Raw genomic sequence first — 25,238 nt, 5'->3', positions numbered from 1 at the left:
TACTTTGCAAAATTTTTGTTTTTAATTTGGTTCAAATCTTAAAAGTGTTACTAATTGGCCTCTTAAAGCAAACATTTTAATTATTAAGCATTAACTAAAAAGGACTTCTACTCTTAAAGTGAAAGGGAAATATTGGTGGTATCTGTCCACAAAAACCCCCAAGTGCCAAGTTAATGGATCTTTTGCCCTCTCTTCCAAATACTACAAAGCCATTAAAATGAGTTCTGTGGTTTAATCTAATCTCCACTGCTCTGTGGAAAGACCAGCACTGAGGAGTTTCTCTAGACAGCTCTCCTTGTCAGTCTGAGGCTTGTGAATCTCAAGTCTGCAGTCTCTTCTGCTCTGTTGCTTGGAGCTCTTGCTCTTCGGATCAGTTTTAGAGCAGCCTTTTCCAAATGTGTAACTTGACCCTCATATGTATATACTGTCAGAAACAGGGTGCTGTCATTTGGACGCTTTTGTATTTATTTTTTTCTTCTATTTTATTCTTCATATAAAAGCAATACCACAAAATAGAAAATGGAAGTTTTCATTAAACAAAAAGGAAGAACTCTCATGTTAAAACCAGTTTATTTACTGTATATTCCGGGCCAAATAGTGACAAGTTTTTTTTTTTTTTTTCCTGACAATTAAAGATGCTTTGAAAGAGCATTTTAGTTAAGATAATTTTTTCATAATTACAAACTAGAATGTATAATGTTAAAATTCCTATGACTTAAAGAGCATAGTTGTATTCCAAAGGTATCAATGCTTGAAAGCTACAGTTAATTCTAAATGCACTAATGTTTTTGAAGCAAATCTAACTTAGAAACTTTTTTAGTATTGTATTTTTTAAAATATTTAGGATTTTATTTAAATTTTTTGAGAATTAAATTCTGTATTGGAAAGATATTATCTTCCATTAAGTATTGAATATGTTTCTCCCATTTTATTTTTAATCATATATTTTATAGAAATGAGTTGAGAAAAGTTTAACACGCACTATTTATAATACTTTGCTGATAACAGGCAATGTTCTGAAACTAAATTTATTTTTGTTCAGTGAACATAAGTTTAGATTTTTAAAGTTGGTAGATAATTTATCTCCACTAATATTTTTTTAAGAAACTGTGACGAGATTAACACGGAATAATTTTATTTCAGATTTTTACTAATATAGTATGTAGCTACAACTTCTTGAAACTCAAGTAAAAGCTAGACTTTTACTTTGAAAAAATTTAATTGGATATTTTCCAGTGCTGTCTCATTTTAGAAATGTGTTTGCCATTCATCTGCAGAACTGTTTGACAAAGGGAATATTACCTAAAAAAAATGTCCAGAGATAAACCTCATTTAAGTTCTACAAAAATATTTATCAAATGGAAATATTATTTTTAAAAAATTCCCTGCTAAGGACATTTCATTAAGTAGTCTTAGAGGAGATATGATTTCTAGAACTTGGTTTCATTAATATGTACTTTGATGTAAAGAACATATTTTGTATGTAAAATATAAAACTTGAGTATGGTTGCAAAACACACTATATTTAGGGATTCCAGAGAGCAGTTTAATGCTGAAATAACTCTATCTAGTATGTAGTTCATATTGTGAATGAAGCTTTGCTTTTGTAATGTATGAATAAAAAAATCACACTTTCTAATGGATCTCGATTTTTCTTTTTTAAAAACTAGGATCTAGTTTTGTTAATATTTTTTCAGTATGTCAATGTTAATTTTTTTTTTTTTTAAAGAAAAGTTTTTATGGCTACATTGGTTTCGATTTGTAGAATGCCTTACCCATGAGAAGATCTGTCACATGAGTTACCAAAAACAAAAATGGTAACATAATTAGCATTTTGTCTCCTTCATAATTTCTCTTTATTTAAGGTGTGACCCCCTTAAAGTGTTGTGGCACAGGAATGAGGATCCTCTGCTGCTCAAATTATTCATGTCATGTTGGGTTCCTTTAATGGACCGGAACCTGGTGATCCAGAGTCAACCGATAAGAAAGTAAAGGAGAGAGAAAGAGGCTGATTCTCCTTGGTTTATGGAGAAGGCCAGTAAAGCCCCTGACACGGCGCCCTCTCGATGGGGTGAAGGCGCAGAGCACCTTCTCAAGAGGGTCTTAGAAGCCTGAGCAGGAAAGTGAACTCAGAGAGCCTTTGCGTTCCAGGGGATCAGCCTGAAAGAGAGAGGGGGAGAGAGAGAAAGCAAGACACGGGGACCAAAGCTCTGATGAAGCTAAGGTGTTTTATTCAACATTTTGTAGGTATTTATACTGTCTTACAAGATAGCTATTTTCAGCAGAGATAAAATCAAAACTTACAAGTTATCAAGGAACCATGAGGTCATGCATATGAAAGAGAGAGGGTTGTAAATAATCACTTTTACCATATGGTTCACTTTCACTTTCACAAGAAGGAAGAGGGTACTTAACACCATATAGAAAAACTAATGAAGGAAATGCTTGGATTCCCCGCCCCCCCACCCCCACCCCCCAGAGGCTTGCCTCTCCTCTTAATTCCTGAATATTCAGGAACAGAAAATTCCTGACAGATCCAAAACAGCACACAAGAAGCCTCCTGTTAAATGCTTCCTGACAATGTCACATCTGACAAGTGACTGATTGAAGGAGTTTCTGTTATGACAAATGAACTGATTTTATTTCCTTCTCTTACTTCACTGAATATGACATTCTAGGTGCTGTTGCTGCAAATGGCCTTATTTCATTCTTAATGGCTGAGTAACATGCGAGTTGGACTATAAAGAAAGCTGAGCGCCGAAAAATTCATGGGGTTGCAGAGTCGGACACGACTGAGTGACTGAACTGAACTGAACATTCCATCGTATATATGTACCACATCTTTGTCCATTCCTCTGTCGATGGACATTTAGGTTGCTTCCATGTCTTGGCTATCATCAACAGTGCTGCAGTGAACATTCAGTTCAGTTCAGTCTCAGTTGAGTCTGACTTTGTCAGACTGGGCTGTAAGAAGCACAAGCTGGAATCAAGATTGCTGGGAGAAATATCAATAACAGATATGCAGATGACACCACCCTTATGGCAGAAAGTGAAGAACTAAAAAGCCTCTTGATGAAAGTGAAAGAGGAGAGTGGAAAAATTGGCTTAAAGCTCAACATTCAGAAAACTAAGATCATGGCATCTGGTCCCATCACTTCATGGGAAATAGGGAAACAGTGGAAACAGTGTCAGACTACTTTTTTGAGCTCCAAAATCACTGCAGATGGTGATTGCAGCCATGAAATTAAGAGATGCTTACTCCTTGGAAGGAAAGTTATGACCAACCTAGATAGCATATTCAAAAGCAGACACATTGCTTTGCCAACAAAGGTCCGTCTAGTCAAGGCTATGGTTTTTCCAGTGCTTATGTATGGATGTGAAAGTTTCTTCACATATCTATGAAGAAAGCTGAGTGCCGAAGAGTTGATGCTTTTGAACTATGATATTGGAGAAGACTCGAGAGAGTCCCTGGACTGCAAGGAGATTCAACCAGTCCATTCTAAAGGAGATCAGTCCTGAGTGTTCATTGGAAGGACTGATGTTGAAGCTGAAAGTCCAATACTTTGGCCACCTCATGCAAAGAGTTGACTCATTGGAAAAGACTGATGTTGGGAGGGATTGGGGGCAGGAGGAGAAGGGGACGACAGAGGATGAGGTGGCTGGATGGCCTCACCGACTCAATGGACATGAGTTTGAAACTCTGGGATTTAGTGATAGACAGGGAGGCCTGGTGTGCTGCGATTCATGCGGTCACAAAGAGTCAGACGTGACTGAACTGAACTGAACTGAAGGAACCTCCATATTGTTCTCCATAGTGGCTATACCAATTTACATTGTCACCAACAGTGAGAATTTATATTCTCACCAATTTAAATTCTCTCCACACCCTCTCCAGCATTTCTTGTTTGTGGAGGTTTTGATTACAGCCACTCTAGCTGCTGTGAGGTTGTTTCTCACTGTAGTTTTGATTTGCATTTCTCTAATAACTAGCAATGTTGAACATCTTTTCATGTGCCTATTGGACATCTGTCCTCTTGGATAAATGTCTATTCAGGTCGTCTGCCTATTTTTTGAGTGGGTTGTTTGTTTTGATGCTATTAAGTGTCAAGCTGTTTCTAAGTTTTGGAGACTTAACCCCATATCAGTCACATAATTTGCAAGTATTTTCTCCCACTGTGGGTTGTCTTTTCATTTTATTTCCTTTGCAAAAGTTTTTGAGTTTAAGTAGGTCTCACTCGCTTATTTTTGCTTTTATTTCCATTATTCTGGGAGATGGATCAAAAATGATGTTGTTAGGATTTATGTCAGAGAGTGTTTTGCCTGTTTTCCTCTTAAGAGTTTTATAGTGTCCAGTCTTACATTTGGGTCTTTAATCCATTTTGAGCTTATTTTTGTATATGGAGTTAAGGAATGATCTAATATCATTTTTTTACATGTGGCTGTCCAGTTTTCCCAGCACCATTTGTTGAAGAGGCTGTCTTTTCCAACACTGTGTAGTCCTGCCTCCTTTGTCATAGATTGACTATAGTTGCATGGGCTTATTACTGAGTTTTCTATCCTGTTCCATTGATCTATGGAGAAGGCAATGGCACCCCACTCCAGTACTCTTGCCTGGAAAATCCCATGGACAGAGGAGCCTGGTAGGCTGCAGTCCATGGGGTCGCGAAGAGACCGACACGACTGAGCGGCTTGACTTTCACTTTTCACTTTCATGCATTGGAGAAGGAAATGGCAACCCACTCGAGTATTCTTGGCCTGGAGAATCCCAGGGATGGGGGAGCCTGGTGGGCTACCATCTATGGGGTCACACAGAGTTGGACACGACTGAAGCGACTTAGCAGCCAGTACCATACTGTTTTGATGACTAGCTTTGTAGTATAGTCTGACATCAGGGAGCCTGATTCCACCAACTCTGTTTTCTTTTTCTCCCCCTCCAAGATTGCTTTGGCTATTCAGGGTCTTTTGTGTCTCCATACAGATTTTGAGATTTTCTGTTCTAGTTCTGTGAAAAATGCCATTGGTAATTTGACAGGGATTGCATTGAATCTGTAGATTGCCTTAAGTAGTATAGTTATTTTGACAATATTGATTCCTAAGGTCCATCTAGTCAAGGCTATGGTTTTTTCAGTAGTCATGTATGGATGTGAGAGTTGGACCGTGAAGAAGGCTGAGCGCTGAAGAATTGATGCTTTTGAACTGTGGTGTTGGAGAAGACTTGAGAGTCCCTTGGACTGCAAGGAGATCCAACCAGTCCATTCTGAAGGAGATCAGTCCTGGGATTTCGTTGGAAGGAATGATGCTAAAGCTGAAGCTCCAGTACTTTGGCCACCTCATGCGAAGAGTTGACTCATTGGAAAAGACTCTGATGCTGGGAGGGATTGGGGGCAGGAGGAGAAGGGGATGACAGAGGATGAGATGGCTGGATGGCATCACTGACTCGATGGACGTGAGTCTGAGGGAACTCTGGGAGTTGGTGATGGACAGGGAGGCCTGGCGTGCTGCGATTCATGGGGTCACAAAGTCGGACACGACTGAGCAACTGAACTGAACTGAATTGAACTGAATCCACAAACATGGTATATCTTTCCATCTGTTTATGTCCTCTTTGATTTCTTTCATCAGCATCTTATAGTTTTCAAACTAAAGGTCTTTTGTCTCCTTAGTGAAGTGAAGTTGCTCAGTCGTGTCCAACTCTTTGCGACCCCATGGACTGTAGCCTACCGTGCTCCTCTGTCCATGGGATTTTCCAGGCAAGAGTACTGGAGTGGGTTGCCATTTCCTTCTCCAGGGGATCTTCCTGACCCAAGGATCGAACCCGGGTCTCTTGCATTGTAGGCGGATGCTTTACCATCTGCACCACCAGTCTCCTTAGGTAGGTTTATTCCTAGGTATGTTATTCTTTTTGATGCAGTGGTAAATGGAATTGCTTCTTGAATTTCTCTTTCTGATCTTTCATTGTTTGTTAGTGTGTAGAGATGCAACAGATTTCATGTGTTAAATTTTGTAACCTGCAACTTTACCAAATTCGTTGATGAGCTCTAGTTTTCTGGTAGCATCTTTAGTATCTTTTATGTACAGAACCACCTGACCTGCCTCTTGAGAAACCTATATGCAGGTCAGGAAGCAACAGTTAGAACTGGACATGGAACAACAGACTGGTTCCATCCAAACAGGAAAAGGAGTACGTCAAGGCTGTATATTGTCACCCTGCTTATTTAACTTGTATGCAGAGTACATCATGAGAAACGCTGGGCTGGAGGAAGCACAAGCTGGAATCAAGATTGCTGGGAGAAATATCAATAACCTCAGATACGCAGATGACACCACCCTTATGGCAGAAAGTGAAGAGGAACTAAAAAGCCTCGATGAAAGTGAAAGAGGAGAGTGAAAAAGTTGGCTTAAAGCTCAACATTCAGAAAACTAACATCATGGGATCTGGTCCCATCACTTCATGGGAAATAGATGGGGAATCAGTGGAAACAGTGTCAGACTTTATTTCTGGGGGCTCCAAAATCACTGCAGATGGTGGTTCCAGCCATGAAATTAAAAGATGCTTACTCCTTGGAAGGAAAGTTATGACCAACCTAGATAACATTCAAAAGCAGAGACATTACTTTGCCAACAATAGTCCATCTAGTCAAGGCTATGGTTTTTCCAGTGGTCATGTATGGATGTGAGAATTGTACTGTGAAGAAAGCTGAGCGCCGAAGAATTGATGCTTTTGAACTGTGGTGTTGGAGAAGATTCTTGAGAGTCCCTTGGACTGCAAGGAGATTCAACCAGTCCATCCGAAAGGAGATCAGTCCCAGGTGTTCATTGGAAGGACTGCTGTTGAAGCTGAAGCTCCAATACTTTGGCCACCTCATGCGAAGAGTTGACTCATTGGAAAGACTCTGATGCTGGAAGGGATTGGGGGCAGGAGGAGAAGGGGACGACAGAGAATGAGATGGCTGGATGGCATCATGGACTCAGTGGACGTGAGTCTGAGTGAACTCCGAGAGTTGGTGATGGACAGGGAGGCTTGGAGTGCTGCAATTCATGGGGTCGCAAAGAGTTGGACATGACTGAACTGACTGAACTGAGGTACAGAATCACACTACCTGTAAACAGTGACAGTTGAACTCACTTTCCAATTTGGAGTCCCATTACTTCTTTTTCTTCTCTGATTATTGTAGCTAGGACTTCCAAAATTATGTTGAAGAAAACAGATGAGAGTGGACATCCTTGTCTTGTTCCTGATCTTTGAGGGAATGCTTTTCGCCACTGAGCATGATGCTAGCTATAGGTTTGTCATAAGGCCTTTCTCATGTTGAGGAATGTACCCTCTATATCCACTTTCTGGAGAGTTTTTATCATAAATGGGTGTTGAATTGTCAAAAACTTTTTCTGTATATATTGAGATGACCATATGGTTTATATTCAATTTGTTGATATGATGTATCACAGTGATTGATTTGCAGATGCTGAAGAATCCTTGCATCCCTGGGATGAGTCCCAGGGATTCACCACTTGATCATGGTATATGAACTTTTTAATGTATTGTTGGATATGGATTGCGAGTATTTTGTTGACGATTTTTGAATCTATGTTCATCAGTGATATTGGCCTGTAATTTTCTCTTTTTGTGGTATCTTTGTCTGGTTTTGATATCAGGGTGGTGGTGGCCTCATAAAATGCGTTGGGAAGTTTTCCTTCCTCTGTGACTTTTTGGAACAGTTTCAGAAGGATAGATGTTAACTCTTCTCTTGAAAAAATTTGCCTGTGAAGCCATCAGGTCCTGGACTTTTGTCTGCTGGGAGGTTTTTAATCACGGTTTGAATTTCAGTGCTTGTGATTGCTCTGTTCATATTTTCTATTTCTTCCTGGTTCCGTCTAAGGAGACTGTACCTTTCTAAGAATTTGTTCGAAGAATGGACTGATTTTTTTTTTTTAAACAGGTCTTTCAGTTCAGTTCAGTTGAGTTCACTCAGTGGTGTCCGACTCTTTGCGACCCCATGAACCGCAGCACACCAGGCCTCCCTTTCCATCACCAACTCCCGGAGTCCACCCAAACCCATGTCCATTGACTCGGTGATGCCATCCAACCATCTCATCCTCTGTTTTCCCCTTCTCCTCCTGCCCTCAATCTTTCCCAGCATCATGGTCTTTTCAAATGAGTCAGCTCTTCACATCAGGTGGCCAAAGTATTGGAGCTTCAGCTTCAACATCAGTCCTTCCAATGAACACCTGGGACTGATCTCCTTTAGGATGGACTGGTTGGATCTCCTTGCAGTCCAAGGGACTCTCAAGAATCTTCTCCAACACCACAGTTCAAAAGCATCAATTCTTCAGCGCTCAACTTTCTTCATAGTCCAACTCTCACATCCATACATGACCAATGGAAAAACCATAGCCTTGACTAGACAGAGCTTTGTTGGCAAAGTAATGTCTCTGCTTTTGAATATGCTATCTAGGTTGGTCATAACTTTCCTTCCAAGGAGTAAGCATCTTTTAATTTCATGGCTGGAACCACCATCTGCAGTGATTTTGGAGACCAAAAAAATAAAGTCAGCCACTGTTCCCACTGTTTCCCCATCTATTTCCCATGAAGTGATTGATGAGACTGGATGCCATGATCTTTGTTTTCTGAATGTTGAGCTTTAAGCCAACTTTTTCACTCTCCTCTTTTACTTTCATCAAGAGGCTCTTTAGTTCCTCTTCACTTTCTGCCATAAGGGTGGTGTCATCTGCGTATCTGAGGTTATTGATATTTCTCCCAGCAATCTTGATTCCAGCTTGTGCTTCCTCCAGCCTAGTGTTTCTCATGATGTACTCTGCATACAAGTTAAATAAGCAGGGTGACAATATATAGCCTTGACGTACTCCTTTTCCTATTTGGAACCAGTCTGTTGTTCCATGTCCAGTTCTAACTGTTGCTTCCTAACCTGCATACAGGTTAAGAGGCAGGTCAGGTGGTCAGGTATGCCAATCTCTTTTAGAATTTTCCACTGTTTATTGTGATACACACAGTCAAAGGCTTTGGCATAGTCAATAAAGCAGAAATAGATGTTTTTCTGGAACTCTCTTGCCTTTTCAATGATCCAACGGATGTTGGCAATTTGATCTCTGGTTCCTCTGCCTTTTCTAAAACCAGCTTGAACATTTGGAAGTTCATGGCTCAGATATTGCTGAAGCCTGGCTTGGAGAATTTTAAGCATTACTTTACTAGCTTGTGAGATGAGTGCAATTGTGAGGTAGTTTGAGCATTCTTTGTCATTGTCTTTTTTTGGGATTGGAATGAAAACTAACCTTTTCCAGTCCTGTGGCCAGTGCTGAGTTTTCCATATTTGCTGGCATATTGAGTGCGGCACTTTCACATTGTCATCTTTCAGGATTTTAAACCACTCAACTGGAATTCCATCACCCCCATTAGCTTTGTTCGTAGTGATGCTTCCTAAGGCCCCCTTGACTTCATGTGCCAGGATGTCTGGCTGAAGGTGAGTGGTCACACCTTCATGATTATCTGGGTCATGAAGATCTATTTTGTACAGTTCTTCGTGTATTCTTGCCACCTCTTCTTAATATCTTCTGCTTCTGTTAGGTCCATACCATTTCTGTCCTTTATTGTGCCCATCTTTGCATGAAATGTTCCCTTGGTATCTCTGATTTTCTTGAAGTGATCTCTAGTCTTTCCCATTCTGTTGTTTTCCTCTATTTTTTTGCATTGATTGCTGAGGAAGGCTTTCTTATCTCTCCTTGCTATTCTTTGCAACTCTGCATTAGGCAATTCACATTATTAGACTAGAACACATCCAGTAATACATAATTGTTTTAATTAGTTTGCAAAATCATAACCAAACTAGATATTTGATTGAAGATTCAGAAGTTTTAATGCTGCTTTGAAAAATACTTCCTTACAATGTTATCTTTCTCATAATGGAAAAAAGAAATAACATCTGATAAGTCAATGGTTTGTTGAAAGCACAGGTATTTTCTGTTTCCTTGTCTTAGGTCTTCCAAAAACTCTGCTTTGAGTTTGTTAAGTTCTTCTGCCAAAAGCTTCAAGTTGTACGGAAGCATCTGTTCATCTAAAATAAAGATACTCAAAATTATTTGGGTAGATTAAATTTAGCTGAACTGATGACACTAGGAAATTAATTTGATTACTTCAGACAAACCAATCAGATCCTTCTACAAATAATAACTAAGCTGGTATAATGTATGTGTAGATAAAGGTCACCTTAATGCAATACAAGCAAATCACTTAAATTACTTGCTATGAAATGTGTGAGCAGAAAAGGCTTTTTGTTGCCAAATCAAGTTGACTTACCATCTTATTGGATTAACAAGTAGGAAGGCCAAAGAGCAGAGCTAGAAAATGACGGGTTTGAAGCTCATATGCCTAGAATAGTTGTCCAATAGAGTTTCCTACAATGATGGAAATGTGCTATGTCTGCCCTTCAGTCCAGCAGCCACAAGCCATGTGGGTGGTGTAACTGAGAACTGATTTTTTTTTGTTGAACAGCTTTATGGAGGTAAAATTAACATTACAGCTTACCATTTAAACTAGAATTCAGTAGTTTTAGTATATTCACAGATATAAGCAGCAATGATCATAGTCAATCTTAAAAAACATTTTTACCATCTGTGATAACTAATATACCCTCCTGCCCCATCCCCCCTCTCTCTGCCCTCAATCCCTAAGCAACCAGTAATCTACCTCGTGTTTCCAGATTTCCCCATGCTGGACATTTCACATGACTGGACTCATACTATGTGACCTTTTGTTGACTGGCTTCTAGCACTTTACATAATGTTTTCAAGGTTCATCCATGTTGTAGTATTTTCTTGCTTTTTATGGTTGAATAATCCATTTTATGGATAGATGGACATATCCATATGTTTGTCAGCTGATGGACATTTGGGTTACTTCTACCTTTTGGCTATTAGTAATAATGATGCTATAAGCACTTGTGTACGGATTTTTATATGAATATGTTTTCATTTCTAGGTCCCATGGTAACTACATTTAATCTTCTGAGGAGCTGCTAGGCTGTTTTCCAAAGCAGCTGCACCATTTTACATTGCCACCAGCGGTGTCCATGGATTCTGAGTTCTCCATATCTTCACTAAAACTTGGACTTTTAGATTCTAGCTGGCCTAGTGAGTGTGCAGTGGTATCTCACTGTGGTTTTGATCTGTATTTCCCTGATAACTCATAATGCCAGGTGTGTTTCCATGCAGTTACTGGCCATTTGTATATTTTCCCTAAAGAAATTTCTACTCAGATTCTTTGCCCATTTAAAAAATAGGGTTATTTGTCTTTATTATTGAGTTGTGAGAGTCCTTTATATATTTTGGGCATAAGTCCCTTATGAGATTTGATTTGAAAATATTTTCTCCCATTTTGTGGATTTTTCTTTTACTTCTTGATGGAAAGAGAACCAAATTATTTAATTTTATTTAAGCAGAGTTCCAGAAGCTAGCCATCTCCTTCACCAGGGGAAAAAAAATTTTTAATAGATAGGAAGAGAGTTGAGAGTAATTTGGGTATAACCCTAGTCCCCCTTGACTTTATGTTGTTGTTTAGTCGCTAAGTCATGTCCAATTCTTTGCCACCCCGTGAATCATAGCATGCTGGGCTTCCCTGTCCTTCACTATCTCCTGGAGCTTGCTCAAACTCATGTCCATTGAGTTGGTGATGCCATCCAACCATCTCATCTTCTGCTGCCCCCTTCTCCTGCCTTCAATCTTTCCCAGCATCAGGGTCTTTTCCAATGACTCAGTTCTTCGCATCAGGTGGCCAAAGGATTGGAGTTCAGCTTCAGCATCAGTCCTTCCAATGAACAGTCAAGACTGATTTCCTTTAGGATGGACTGGTTGGATCTTCTTGCAGTACAAGGGACTCTCAAGAGTCTTCTCCAGCACCATAATTCAAAAGCATCAGTTCTTTGACATTCAGCCTTCTTTATGGTCCAACTATCATATCCATCCTGGAAAATCCCATGGACGGAGGAGCTTGGTAGGTTGCAGTCTATGGGGTTGCTGAGGGTTGGACACAACTGAGCAACTTCACTTACATGCATTGGAGAAGGAAATGGCAACCCACTCCAGTGTTCTTGCCTGGAGAGTCCCAGGGACGGGGGAGCCTGGTGGGCTGCCGTCTGTGGGGTCGCACAGAGTCGGACATGACTGAAGTGACTTAGCAGTAGCAGCAGTGTCATATCCATACATGACTACTGGAAAAACTATAGTTTTGACTATATGGACCTTGGTCAGCAAAGTGATGTCTCTGCTTTTTAATACATTGTCTAAGTTTGTCATAGCTTTCCTTCCAAGGAGTGTCTTTTAATTTCATGGCTGCAGTCACCATCTTCAGTGATTTTGGAACCCACGAAAATAAAATCCATCACTGCTTCCACTTTTCCCCCTTCTATCTGCCATGAAGTGATGTCACAGTCCTAACTCATTTTATAGACAAAGGCAAATGGCTGAAAACTTCTACTACAACTATTCTTGTTTTCTTTCTGACATAAGACCATTTTTGTTCCAGCTCTTTTCCAAACTTTGTATCATAACTCATACCTGGGTTGCATGTTGCAACCAGTGTTTTTCTAAGATGCAATCAAATAGACCACAGTAGAGTTCATTAAACATGGGAGCGTTTTGTGAAACTTGTTTCTATGCAGGAGTGTGTTCACGTTAAGGGGCTACACACACTAGGTTACAGTATTAAAATCGAGTTATGGATCAGGGTTAAAAAAAGAAGTCTGAAAAACATAATATAGTTAGTACACTGTTTCTTTTTCCAATGTCCTAAGTTTTTCTAAAGGTATTAATAATAAATGCTGATGATGTGCGGGAGCATAACAGAAAGCATAGACTAGAATCAGACTTAACTCTGAGCCCCAAGCTGCCCAAGTATATAGCCACTGTTCAGTGTAGCCTTAAGCAGGTACTCTTATCCTCTCAGACCCTCCATTTCCCCATTTGTAAAACTAAACTTCCCTGATAGGATTCTGAAGACTAGAAATAATATATAAGGCTCTTGGCATATAAAAGGAGTTCAAGAAGTATTAAGCTGCTGTTATTTCTTTTTAAATCAAGGGTGATAGTAAAGAGTTCAATATTTAAAACCTAAAGGAATAATTTTCCAAAACTGTAATTACCACATATTTCATCTAAGTTCAGACTGACGGTGCTCTGAGCTTGTTCAGATACCATGCTGATTTTCCAACTGGCCCTGACTATCTCTCCCCATCCCTTACTTCACTCTAGACTCAATGGCTTCTTTTGTATTCTAGAATATACCAGCTTTACCTGGTACAGGTAAAGTAGCTTTCGGCACTACTTGGAATGATACTCCAGGCATCAGTATGGCTTGCTATTTCCTTTCATTCGCATCTTTGCTTAAATGTCATTTCCTCTGAGAAGTCTTCATGATTGCTATTTTAAAAATATATCCTCCCATCACTACACTGACTTGCCCTACTTTATTTTTCTTCAGAGCGCTGGCATATATTCATATATTTCTTTTTTGTGTGTGTCTCCTCAGTATGACATTCTGTTCCCTCCAAATGTTCCAATATCTAGAATAAAGCCTAGTACAGAGTAGCCACTTGATAAAAACCTACTGGATGGATGAAAGCCTGATTCCAGGGGTTGAAGTTTAACACAACCGAGTTGCACATTAAAAATGAAAACATGATGTAAACATCACAAATGAAAGTACATAAAGTACTCGTGTCCAGGGAACAAGAGGAGCAGGAGAGAACAGTCTCAATTGAATAGAATCTTAACTACTCAGCATACCTTTGGCTTCCTTCATTGTCTGAGAGACAATTCTTCGGAGGGTCTGATCAGCTTGATGAAGAATATTAGTTGAACAGATAAGTCTGTCTGTTTCCTAGGTAATAAGACATTGTTATTGGGACAGTTACCTAGTTGTATAAAAGAAATGACTAAAGTGTAGGTGATACACAGGTGAAGAGACTGAAAGAAAAGAAGAAGTAGCTTTTCTCTTCCAGGCATTCTCCTTTAGTGGAAGTGTTATTCGCTCAGTCGTGTTCGACTCTTTGTGACCCCATGGACTGTAGCCTGCCTGGCTCCTCTGTTCATGGTATTTCCCAGCCAAGAATACTGGAGTGGGTGGCCATTCCTGTCTCCAGGGGATCTTCCAACCCAGGGATCAAATCCAGGTCTCCTGCATTGCAGGCAGATTCTTTGCCATCTGCACCACCAGGGAAGCCCCCTTCTTCTCTAGGAGAGGGTCTAAATGAAATATATCAAGTTGTAAACAGGATTCCGTGTAGGCAGTATGCTGGTTAATGTCTAAGAATAGGCTTTCAAAGACAGAAACAAACCCATCTATAGTGTTTGTCTATTTAGAATGGGAAAGATTCTCTATTCAAGAAAATTTGAGATACCAAGGGAACATACCATGCAAAGTTGGGAACAATAAAGGACAGGAAAGGTATGGACCTAACAAAAGCAGAAGATATTAAGAAGAGGTGGCAAGAATAGACAGAAGAACTATACAAAAAAGATCTTAACGACTCTGATAACCACGGTGGTGTGATCACTCACCTAAAGCCAGACATCTTGGAGTGAGGAGTCAAGTGGGCCTTAGGAAGCATCAATAAGCAAAGCTAGTGGAGGTGATGGAATTCCAGATGACATATTTCAAATCCTAAAAGATGATGCTGTGAAAGTGCTGCACTCAATATGCCAGCAAATTTGGAAAACTCAGCAGTGGTCACAGGACTGGAAAATGTCAGTTTTCATTCGAATCCCCAAAAAGGGCAGTGCCAAAGAATGGTCAAACTACCACACAGTTGCACTCATTTCACATGCTGGCAAAGTAAAGCTAAAAATTCTCCAAGCTAGGCTTCAACAGCATGTAAACTAAGAACTCCCAGATGTTCAAGATGGATTTAGAAAAGGGAGAGGAACCAGGGATCAAATTGCCAACATCCACTGGATCATAGAAAAAGCAAGAGAATTCCAGAAAAACATCTACTCCTGCTTTATTGACTATGATAAAGCCTTTGACTGTGTGGATCACAACAAACTGGAAAATTCTTCAAGAGGTGGGAATACCAGACCACCTGACCTGCCTCCTGACAAATCTGTGTGCAGGTCAAGAAGCAATAGTTAGAACTGGACATGGAACAACAGACTGGTTCCAAATTGGGAAAGGAGTACATCAAGGCTCTATATTGTCACCCTGCTTATTTAACTTATATGCAGAGTACATCAAGTGAAATGTTGGGCTAGATGAAATACTAGCTGGAATCAAGATTGGAGGGAGAAATATCAATAACCTCATATGCAGATGATACCACCCTTATGGCAAAAAGTGAAGAGGAACTAAAAAGCCTCTTGATGAAGGTGAGAGAGGAGAGTGAAAAAGCTGGCTTAGAACTCAATTCAAAACATTAAGATCATGCCATCTGGTCCCAGTTACTTCATGGCAAATAGATGGGGGAAACAATGGAAACAGTGACACTTTATTTTCTTGGGCTCCAAAATGACTGCAGATGGTAACTGCAGCCATGAAATTAAAAGACACTTGCTGCTTGGAAGAAAAGCTATGACAAACCTAAACAGTATATTAAAAAACATAGACATTACTTTTCCAACAAAGGTTCGTTTAGTCAAAGCTATGGTTTTTCCAGTAGTCGTGTATAGATATGAGAGTTGGACCATAAAGAAGGCTAAGCACTGAAGGATTGATGGTTTTGAATTATGGTGCTGGATAAGACTCTTGAGAGTCCTTTGGACTGCAAGGAGATCAAACTAGTCAATCCTAAAGGAAATCAGTCCTGAATATTCATTGGAAGGACTGATGCTGAAGCTGGAGCTCCAATACTTTGGTCACCTGATGCAAGGAGGTGACTCACTGGAAAAGACCCTGATGCTGGGAAAGACTGAAGGCAGGAGGAGAAGGGGATGACAGAGGATGAGATGGTTGGATGGCATCACTGACTCAAAGGACGTGAGTCTGAGCAAGCTCTGGGAGATGGTGAAGAACAGGGCAGCCTGGCGTGCTGCAGTCCCTGAGGTTGCAAAGAGTCAGACACGACTGAGAGATTGAACAACAACAACAATGGTGTAAATATTCCCATCCATGCCCACTTCAAACTACCAGTGTAACATCAGCAGGCTCCAATGTTTCTGAAAATTTAACAGCTGCCTTTGAGCAAGCAGCGCAGGCCGCCTCCAGAGCACTGCTGCACCCAAGTGTCAGGGACTGGATGCTGGTGAGATGCTGGGGCAGGGACAGAGATCATCTTCCACACGTTACGTATACTTTATGCTCAGCTCCAAAGGCTCTTCCTACAGGAGATCCTTCTTCCGAGAGAAAGTTCCTTCTTTATGCTAAATCTCAACTGGAAGACTTACTTTTTGTTCCAAATTCTCCTCCACGTATTTTATTGGATTTTCCAAAGCAGTAATCAATAAATCAGTCAGCTTCAGCCTGTAAGAGGAAGTAGGATTAAATAAATTCTTATATCAAACATGTTTTTAAAAGAACTTGTGTTTTTGAGCATTGAGCAGATTTCTAGAGGAATAAAAGTGGTATATCTAAAATTCTAAACAGAAGGGGAAAAGCAAAGTGATTTGGAAGCTACCTTCTACTTGCAAAATTCAAATGTAGAACTTCAAGAAGCCCCCCCAAAATCCCTCCTGTAAAAAATACTAACTTCCCAAGACCCCTATTAATAAGCTTTGAAAAGGCACTCTCTTTTCTCTCATTAAGTGCTGAACTTTAGGCACCTACAACTTTATATTCCCCAGAGAAGCATGCTTAGTCATTTCCTGGCTTCTACTCATTTGTGTGTGTGTGTGTGTGTCTGTGTATGTGAGCTCAGTTGTCATGCCCAACTCTTTGTGACTCTATGGACTCTAACCCACCAGGGTCCTCTGTCCATGGGATTCTCCAGGCTAGAATCCTGGAGTCGGCTGCCGATTCCTCCTCCAGGGGATCTTCCTGACCCAGGGATGAAACCTGCAGTCCCTGCACTGCAGGCGGATTCTTTAGTGCTGAACTGCCAGTTAGTAGCTGTAGTATTTCACAGAAGCCTGGGAAAGGCATATCTGTCATATCATCTTTCAACTTCCAATAGAAGGCCACCAGATTTTAGACAACCCCTTCACAGCTATGCTGGGACTATTTTAGACCAGGGGTTGTTTTTGTTGTTGTTGTTGTTGTTTTCTCCCTGGTTTAGGTGTTTTTCTTTTTTAAATTATATATTTATTTATTTGGATGCACAGGGTCTTAGCTGTGGAATGTGGAATCTCTTTAGCTGTGGCACATAGGATCTAGTTCCCGGACTAGGAGTTGAATCTGGGTCCCCTGCTTTGGGAGTACAGAAGCTTAGGCACTGGACCATCAGGGAAGTCCCTGGACCACGTTCTTAAGACTCAAGACAAACCTGCAGATTCTGCTCAGGGTTGGCCCTGGCCCTGGCACAGCTCACACTCCTTCCTACTTCTAGGAAGAACTAGCCCCCAAAGCAGTGATGATAACCTTGGGTTGCTCTCATGGGATATCTAAATATCTCAACCAGCCATTCATTTTCGAAGGAAAACATTTTCAGTATTCCAGAAACACAAGCCATCAATCAGCTATGTGTTCGCCTGCTCAAAGTTTCAAGATATTACAGGAAGTTAAAATTAGAAATCTCAGCCGTAGCTTATTTCATTAACCCTATGAACAATACTTAAATCCAATTTTGAATGTTTTTAGAATGTTCAGTTCAGTCACTCAGTCGTGTCCAACTCTTTGTGACCTCATGAATCGCAGCATGCCAGGCCTCCCTGTCCATCACCAACTCCCGGAGTTCACTCAAACTCGCATACATCGAGTCAGTGATGCCATCCAGCCATCTCATCCTCGGTCGTCCCCTTCTCCTCCTGCCCTCAATCCCTCCCAGCATCAGAGTCTTTTCCAATGAGTCAACTCTTCGCATGAGGTGGCCAAAGTACTGGAGTTTCAGCTTCAGCATCATTCCTTCCAAAGAAATCCCAGGGTTGATCTTCAGAATGGATCTCCTTGCAGTCCAAGGGACTCTCAAGAGTCTTTTCCAACACCACAGTTCAAAAGCATCAATTCTTCAGCGCTCAGCCTTCTTCACAGTCCAACTCTCACATCCATACATGACTACTGGAAAAACCATAGCCTTGACTAGGCGGACCTTAGTCGGCAAAGTAATGTCTCTGCTTTTGAATATACTATCTAGGTTGCTCATAACTTTTCTTCTAAGGAGTATTACAAAATGCATGGAAACTGTTATCTTGGGAACTAAACATTTTGAAGACTGAGTTTAAGAAAAAGATTTATATGATTGGAAGAGAATACAAAGTACAGAGTTTAAAACAGCATTTTAAAAATTGTTGATCGCATATGGACAGTGAGGCAGGAACTAAGGGACTGTGGGGGACATACCTCTAGGGTTGTGTTGTTCCTGCAGCACCCACAGGCCACATGCAGCCAGTCAAGTTTAAAGTGATCAAAATAACATTTAAAATTCAGGTCATGGGATTTCCCTGGTGGTCCAGTGTTTAAGAATCTACCTGCCAATACAGGACACATGGGTTGGATCCGTGGTCTGGGAAGATCCCACATGCCTCAGAGCAACTAAGCCCGTGGGCCACAGCTACTTAGGCTGTGCTCTAGAGACTGTGGTCCACAACAAAAGAACCTACCGAAAGGAGAATCCCATGAGCAGTGACTAGAGAGCAGCCCTACTCTCTGCAACTAGAGAGAGAGCTCACATGCAGCAAAGACGACCCAGAGCAGCCAAATAAATAAACAAAATTCAGGTCATAACTTGCACTGGTTTTACGTCTAGTGCTTGATGGTCAGTTGCACGTGGCCAGCAGCTACTGAAGTGACTTAGCAGCAGCAGCAGCAGCAGCTACCATACCGGGCAAAACAAACACAGAACAGTCCCATCATCGGTGAAATTTCTATCAGAAATGTTGTAAACTAGAACTCTAGAACTCTCAAGACCTATTTCAGTAATCAAATGCATTAGAGAGCATAGCCACAAGCCTCACACCTACACAAGCAATGTAACGGAGTGAGATTTAAGGCGCAACCAGGATTCAGTTCCATTCCTTTTCTCTGTATAAGAAAACTACAGGGGGGACTTCCCTGGTGGTCCAGTGGTTAAGACTTTGCGCTCCCAGTGAAGAGGATGTGGGTTCGATCCCTGCTCATGGAACTAAGATCCCACAAGCCTCGTGGTGCAGCCAAAAAAATAAATAAAAAGTTTTTTAAAAAACTGACAAAGGAAAGAAAACTGCTGGGCAATCTAGACTACACTACTTCAGCAAGAGTATCAGAGAGGTACCCTACTCTGAACTCCCTGCCCTGATCCCTGGGAAACTGTATAACTTTAACAAGAGGACATATTTGCAAACAAACCTGGATTCACCTCTCAGGTGTAACTGACAACCTCAGTGACTCTGGGCAAGCTAAACTTCCTCACTGGGTTTTCTCTTCTACACAAATGGGAAGAAATAATCTCTTTCCAAGGCTTGTGTGAAGAGCAATCAAATGGATACAGAAGTATGCAGCCCAGGGCCTGGCTCAGCGAGGCACCTGGTGAAAAGACACCTCTGAGTGGGCTACCTGGCCTCTGAAGCACATGCTGGACTCTGAATTTCGAGGCTGTGGTGTTCCCAAGCATTTTTCTCGGGGTTGGGCTTTTCTATTTTGTTTCCCATCTGGTGGATGGTCTCGGCAGGCAGTGGTCGTGGTCTCTGGGCATTCCTCTGTAGACAGGTCTCGAGAGCACAATCTAAAAAGAGCTGGCAAAAGCCTAATGAATCTGAAAACAATTCAAAAACCACAAAATTACTCAGGCAGTATTTTTCCAAAATGTGAACTAAACGTATTTATATAAGTTATCCCATCTGCAGAAGGAAAGACCATTCACAGTACTGAACGGGTAGCTTTGAAAATGAAGTAAATCCATATAAACCTCCTAATCCACTTAAGTTCTCACTAAAAACCATTTTTAAAGTCTTTACTGAATTTGTGACAGTGTTGCTTCTGTTTTATGTTTTGGTTTATTGGCCACAAGGCAAGTGGGATATCAGCTCCCTGACCAGGGATCAAACCCTCACCCTTTGCATTGGAAGGTGAAGTCTTAATCACTGGATCACTAGGGAAGTCCCAGCACTAATAAATTTGATATGTGAATAAATATCCTTGTGTGTGAGAAAAAAAAATGTGTTAATTACATTTCCGAGCCAGCTGATAGACTTCATATCTCATACTTTGATAGTAAAAGTTGTCATCTAAAATCAAAAGCAGAGGTCTAGACACAGCAGTCTTCGTTAAGGGGTAGAGAGACTGGGCCTCAACAGCTGCAGAAGATATCAGATCTTGATCCTTCAAGCAGGTTATAAAATCCTTCCACATGGCTTCAGTCCTGCTGGCTGGGGCAGACATCTGACACCCGTTAATGACAGCCAGCAAGAAGTGTTCAAGGTACTTCAACAGTTCCTGGCGAAGCAATTTCCACTGGGATGGCTGCAAAATACCAGAGAACTGAAAATTATATTAGGCTTTGGCCAGTAGTGTGGTGACGCCTCAACACCCCCCTGGTCCATATGATAATTTCTGAACCATTTGGAGGTCTCTAGTCCCAGCTTGCTTTCTTATTTTCATGTCTTCATATAAGCTATTCCCTCTACTGAAAAACTAGTCAGCGATATTAGCTCTCTGTGAATTCCTTTCAGACTCAACCATGCAGAAGGCATGCAGACCCTCCTTCGCCTACAGTATGACACCTGTATACACTGAGTCTCCACTCTAAGAGGGTTTACACTGTTTAGGCAACTCCATGTCCCTGCTAGATCAATCGTCTGCTGTATACCCAGCCTTCAGCAGAGGGTTTGACACCTAACAGATGCTCCGGAAATGTTTATGAAATGACTGAATAAGTGAGTAAATGAAAGAATGAAAAGCTGTTACCATCCAGGAGAAAGAAGGAACCAAAATAAATATCCTGCCAAAATAAAAACAGTCTGGCTAAGATATAGCAATGCCCATGTGCCCTTGAAATAAGAAAAGTTTCAGACAGAAAGAGGATCAGCTGAAAAGTCTCTGGGTCCAGATGAAAGGACCTCAGGCTAACAATAGAAATGGAATGGGATAGGGAAAGAGAGTAAGCAGATTGAGGGGAAGAGAATAAATAGCTTGGAAACACAAGTAACCTTGCTGCTGCTCAAGGGCTCTTGAGAGCACTGACTCAGTTATGAGGTCAAGGCTGGAGGGCAAACACAAGGACGGGAGATGAGGATCCCTCTCCTGTCTGTCCACGCCCCATCACATCACTGAGATTACAGCACACAAAACTAATATTGGCTTGGCTAAAAAGTTCGTTCGGATTTTTCCATGCCCTCTTACAGAAAAACCCAAATGAATTTTTTGGCCAAGCCAATATATCAGTGAAATCCACTGAAAAGAAAACAGCAACATAGATCACTTCCTAAAATGTGAGATATCCTAATCATGGTAACAAGATGAGCCCCAGGGCCTTTGTAGGGGGAGAGTGGAAAATATACAGTAAGAAAACGGAGGGAAAACCACAGCAAATACAATCTCTATTGACAAGTTCCAGCTTCCTCCAGAGTGGTGAAATACTATTACCTAAGTAAATCCACTGCTACTATGGGACTGATACCACATTTACCTCACAATTAACCAAGAATGGGGAAATATATAACTTTGCTGGTGAAGCCCAAAATTTTTCACATGCCAAATGTACTGTATTTTTGCAAATATACTCACAGACTGAAATCACACCATATTTGCATTTTATTTATGCAAACATCTACATTCAGCACTAAACAACAAAACTACTTAAAAATTTCAGAATATGTCACTGAGTATTTTCTCTAGAGTTAGCATGAGATGAATGCCGTCAATCTACTGTTACCCCAAAAGTCTTTGTTTTTATGTTTCTCAGAGGGATGCATCTCATCCCGCTGAGGGTGATCTGAGGGCTAAAAGCTGAGTATGTACTTGGTACCCAAACACAAGCCTATTACTTCATCTGGTGGTCAACTAAGAAACCAACATCTTTTCCTATTCTGGCAGTGGCAGGTTTACACCAATTACAAATGAAGATCAAGCTTCAGAGGCGGAATTCCCCATTTGTACAGACTAGACTTTCACAGGAGGCACCCTAGTAAGTACCTTGTTACTTGTAATTTTGTATTCTTCTTTAAAAGAGTTTCCCTCAAACTGCATAACTTAAAGCCCCATAAAACCTGGATTTTCCTGGCTGATTGTTAAATTGGCTGTGTTGGAATTTTTGAGAGCGTCTGTCCCTCTTTACAGAACAACCTTCCCAAAGGATTTTCAGGAGGGTATCTGACAATGGGAGATTTCCACCTTGCACGCTAACTTCAGAATCTAACCCTATACCTGTGGCTGTTTGTACCTGTCATATTCACAGTCAACTTATTCTGTGCAAACCAGCTCACTTTCCTCGAACTCCCGTCTCTTCTCCATCAGGGATCCTTCTCCCACACCACGCATTATCCAGTACACCCACCTATGGTGCCATCCAACCATCTCATCCTCTGTCGTCCCCTTCTTCTCCAGCCCTCAGTCTTTCCCATTTCCCAGCATCAGGGTCTCCTCCAATAATACATTTCCCTTGGCTGTGGAAGGCGGGAGAAGGAGACGACAGAGGATGAGATGGTTGGATGGCATCACCGACTCAATGGACGTGAGCCTGAGTAAACTCCGGGAGTTGGTGATGGACAGGGAGGCCTGGCGTGCTGTAGTCCAAGGGGTCACAAAGAGTCGGACACGACTGAGCAAATGAGCTGAACGGAACTCCGGCCTAGGCCCCGCCCCTTTCGTACTGACCAATGGGCGTGCGCTTGCCTTCTCAAGGACCGCTTCCGGCATGACGTCATCATAGGCGACGACGCCCACCGCCCAGCCCAGTTCCTGCTGTAGCTGGTGTCTGAGGGCGCGCGCGAAAGTTGACTTTCCTGCAGCGGGCAGGCCGCAGAGAACACAGAGGACTAGCTTTTGTGGCCCTTCGCTGTGCGCTCCTCTGACGTCCTCCCCCATCTTCATGCTGTAACGGGAGACCCGAGGCCACCGGAAGCGTTGACGGCGCAATGTCCGACAAACCGCGCATGCGCAGTCCCCCACCACCAGGTTGCACCTCCTGGGGGCGCAAGGGAGAACTGGGCGAGTCTTCGGATCAAAAAGGCCTGCGTGGTCTTGGTCGTCTCCGAGATCGTCCCCTTGGACCCTTGAAGCGGTGGTGCTGAACTTACTGTGAGTCGAGTCCCCTAGGCTGGCAAATTCACGGGGATGCGTTTCCTAAAAGATCAGAAAAGTTGGATTTAGGAATTCCCTGGGATCCAGTCAACGCTGTCACTGAAGAGGGCAAGATTAAATCCCTAGTCGGGGAACTATTGATGAAATCCCATAAGCTGCGCGGCGAGGCAATTAAAAAAAAAAAGACCCATCCAGCTGCAGCTGAGTCCGACACTGTGCTCCGCTGTTCTGAAAGGCAAAAAATATTAGTTATTGCGCGGTAACGCCACCAGCCGGCAGCAAGTATCAGGAAATGAAGGCAGGAAAGGCACATTCCTCCTTACACGTCCAAGTCCAGTGCATTCACGCAGAGAAAACTTTCTTTCAAAGAAATGCTAAGATGTGGGGAAGTGTAAAACAGATTCCGTCTATGGGGAATGTGATGTAGAAAAATTGCATTCAGAGTCTAGCTTTCAGCTTATCTTATGAGGTTACTTTTTCGTCATAAGGAGATATGTTCAAAATGTGATGAACAAGTGAATGAGAATGAGTATATACTGGGGCAAAATATAATTAATAACCTGATGTTGTATCTATTTGTGATTACAGAGCAGGTGCACATACATCAACCTCATTTTCTTTCTCTTGGGTTGAAGGTGACCATTGAGTTAAACATTCATTTCATGACAGTTCATTGTCATAGGCCCAATGCAAGATCCCTCTCCTTTATTGTTTTTTATTCCCCATCCACGCTCACACTCATTTCCTCTCCCGTTCCTAGGCAACCTTTTTTTTTTTTCTCTTGTTTAAACATGGTTAGTTTTGCTTGCTTACTTTTTTAAGAGCAGTTTTAGGTTCACAACAAAATTGAAAAGAAAGTGGAGAGCTTACATACACCTCTGCCCATCCCTACCCAAGTCTCTTCGACTATCAACATCCAGGATGGTACATGTGTTACGAATTGTTGAACCTACACATCATTATCAGGCTTCCCTGGTAGCTCAGCTGGTAAAGAATCAGCCTGCAATGCAGGAGGCTCCGGTTGGATTCCTGGGTCGAGAAGATCCCCTGGAGAAGGGATAGGCTATCCACTCCAGTAATCTTGGGCTTCCCTGGTGGCTCAGACAGTAAAGAATCCACCTGCAGTGCAGAAGGCCTGGGTTTTATCCCTGGGTTGGGAAGATCCCCTGAAGGAGGGCATGGCAACCCACTTGAGTATTCTTGCCTGGAGAATCGCCATGGACAGCAGAGCTGGACTGGCTGCAGTCCATGGAGTTGCAAAGAGTTGGACATGACTGAGCAACTCAGCACAGCACACATTATCACCCATAGTTTACATTGGGTTTATTCTTGATGTTATACATTCCATGAGTTCTGGCAAATGTATAATGACAGGTACCCACCATTATAGTGTTATACAGAATAGTTTCACTGCCCTAAAAATCCTCTGTACTCTACCTGTTCACCTCTCCCTGAAATGAAGCAGAACCCCACGGTCTTTGCCCACCATATCCTCAGCCAGCTTTTTGTCTGTGGAAAAACTTTAGCCAAAGAGTAAATTTCTTTCTTTAATTTCTTTCTAATTCCTAGAGCTAAGCCTTCTGGAATCCCTTTCTATTCACAAACAGATTTTCACTTAAAAAGACCTTGAACTACTTTACCTTAACTCAAACACGACCTGGACAGCATGGCATTGTTCATAACTCTCCAAAATCTCACCTGTAGTTGCTGAGATTAACTAAGACGTTTATTCTATTCTCTAGTAGAGCTGACTGTGGCTCAGATCATGAACTCCTTATCGCAAAATTCAGACTTAAAGAAAGTAGGGAAAACCACTAGACCATTCAGGTATGACCTAAATCAAATCCCTTATGATTATACAGTGGAAGTGACAAATAGATTCAAGGGAATAGATCTGATAGAGTGCCTGAAGAATTCTGGACATAGGTTTGTG

The 25,238-nt window shown here is 41.6% G+C and overlaps 1 protein-coding gene across 2 annotated transcripts; it reads right to left on the bottom strand.

Annotated features, from left to right (window-relative positions):
• Window positions 1-9,867: 9,867 nt before the first annotated feature.
• PSTK (phosphoseryl-tRNA kinase) lies at window positions 9,868-23,095 on the bottom strand. Of its 2 annotated transcripts, none has more exons than XM_068961720.1 (6): window positions 22,880-23,095; window positions 20,236-20,527; window positions 19,622-19,820; window positions 16,384-16,459; window positions 13,792-13,885; window positions 9,868-10,067 (listed from the first exon to the last, which is right to left on the bottom strand). In XM_068961720.1, the coding sequence occupies exons 1-6, from the start codon at window positions 23,093-23,095 to the stop codon at window positions 9,868-9,870; spliced, it is 1,077 nt and encodes a 358-aa protein (XP_068817821.1). The 2 variants fall into 2 exon arrangements, with proteins under 2 accessions (XP_068817821.1, XP_068817822.1); XM_068961721.1 differs by having other exon boundaries at window positions 20,272-20,527; window positions 22,898-23,095.
• Between the last annotated feature and the right edge of the window lie 2,143 nt (window positions 23,096-25,238).

This window comes from Capricornis sumatraensis, chromosome 23, assembly GCF_032405125.1.
Source record: "Capricornis sumatraensis isolate serow.1 chromosome 23, serow.2, whole genome shotgun sequence".
Lineage (NCBI taxonomy): Eukaryota > Metazoa > Chordata > Mammalia > Artiodactyla > Bovidae > Capricornis > Capricornis sumatraensis.
The sequence above is the reverse complement of the archived record's forward strand: the minus strand, read 5'-3'. Positions and strand labels throughout refer to the sequence as shown.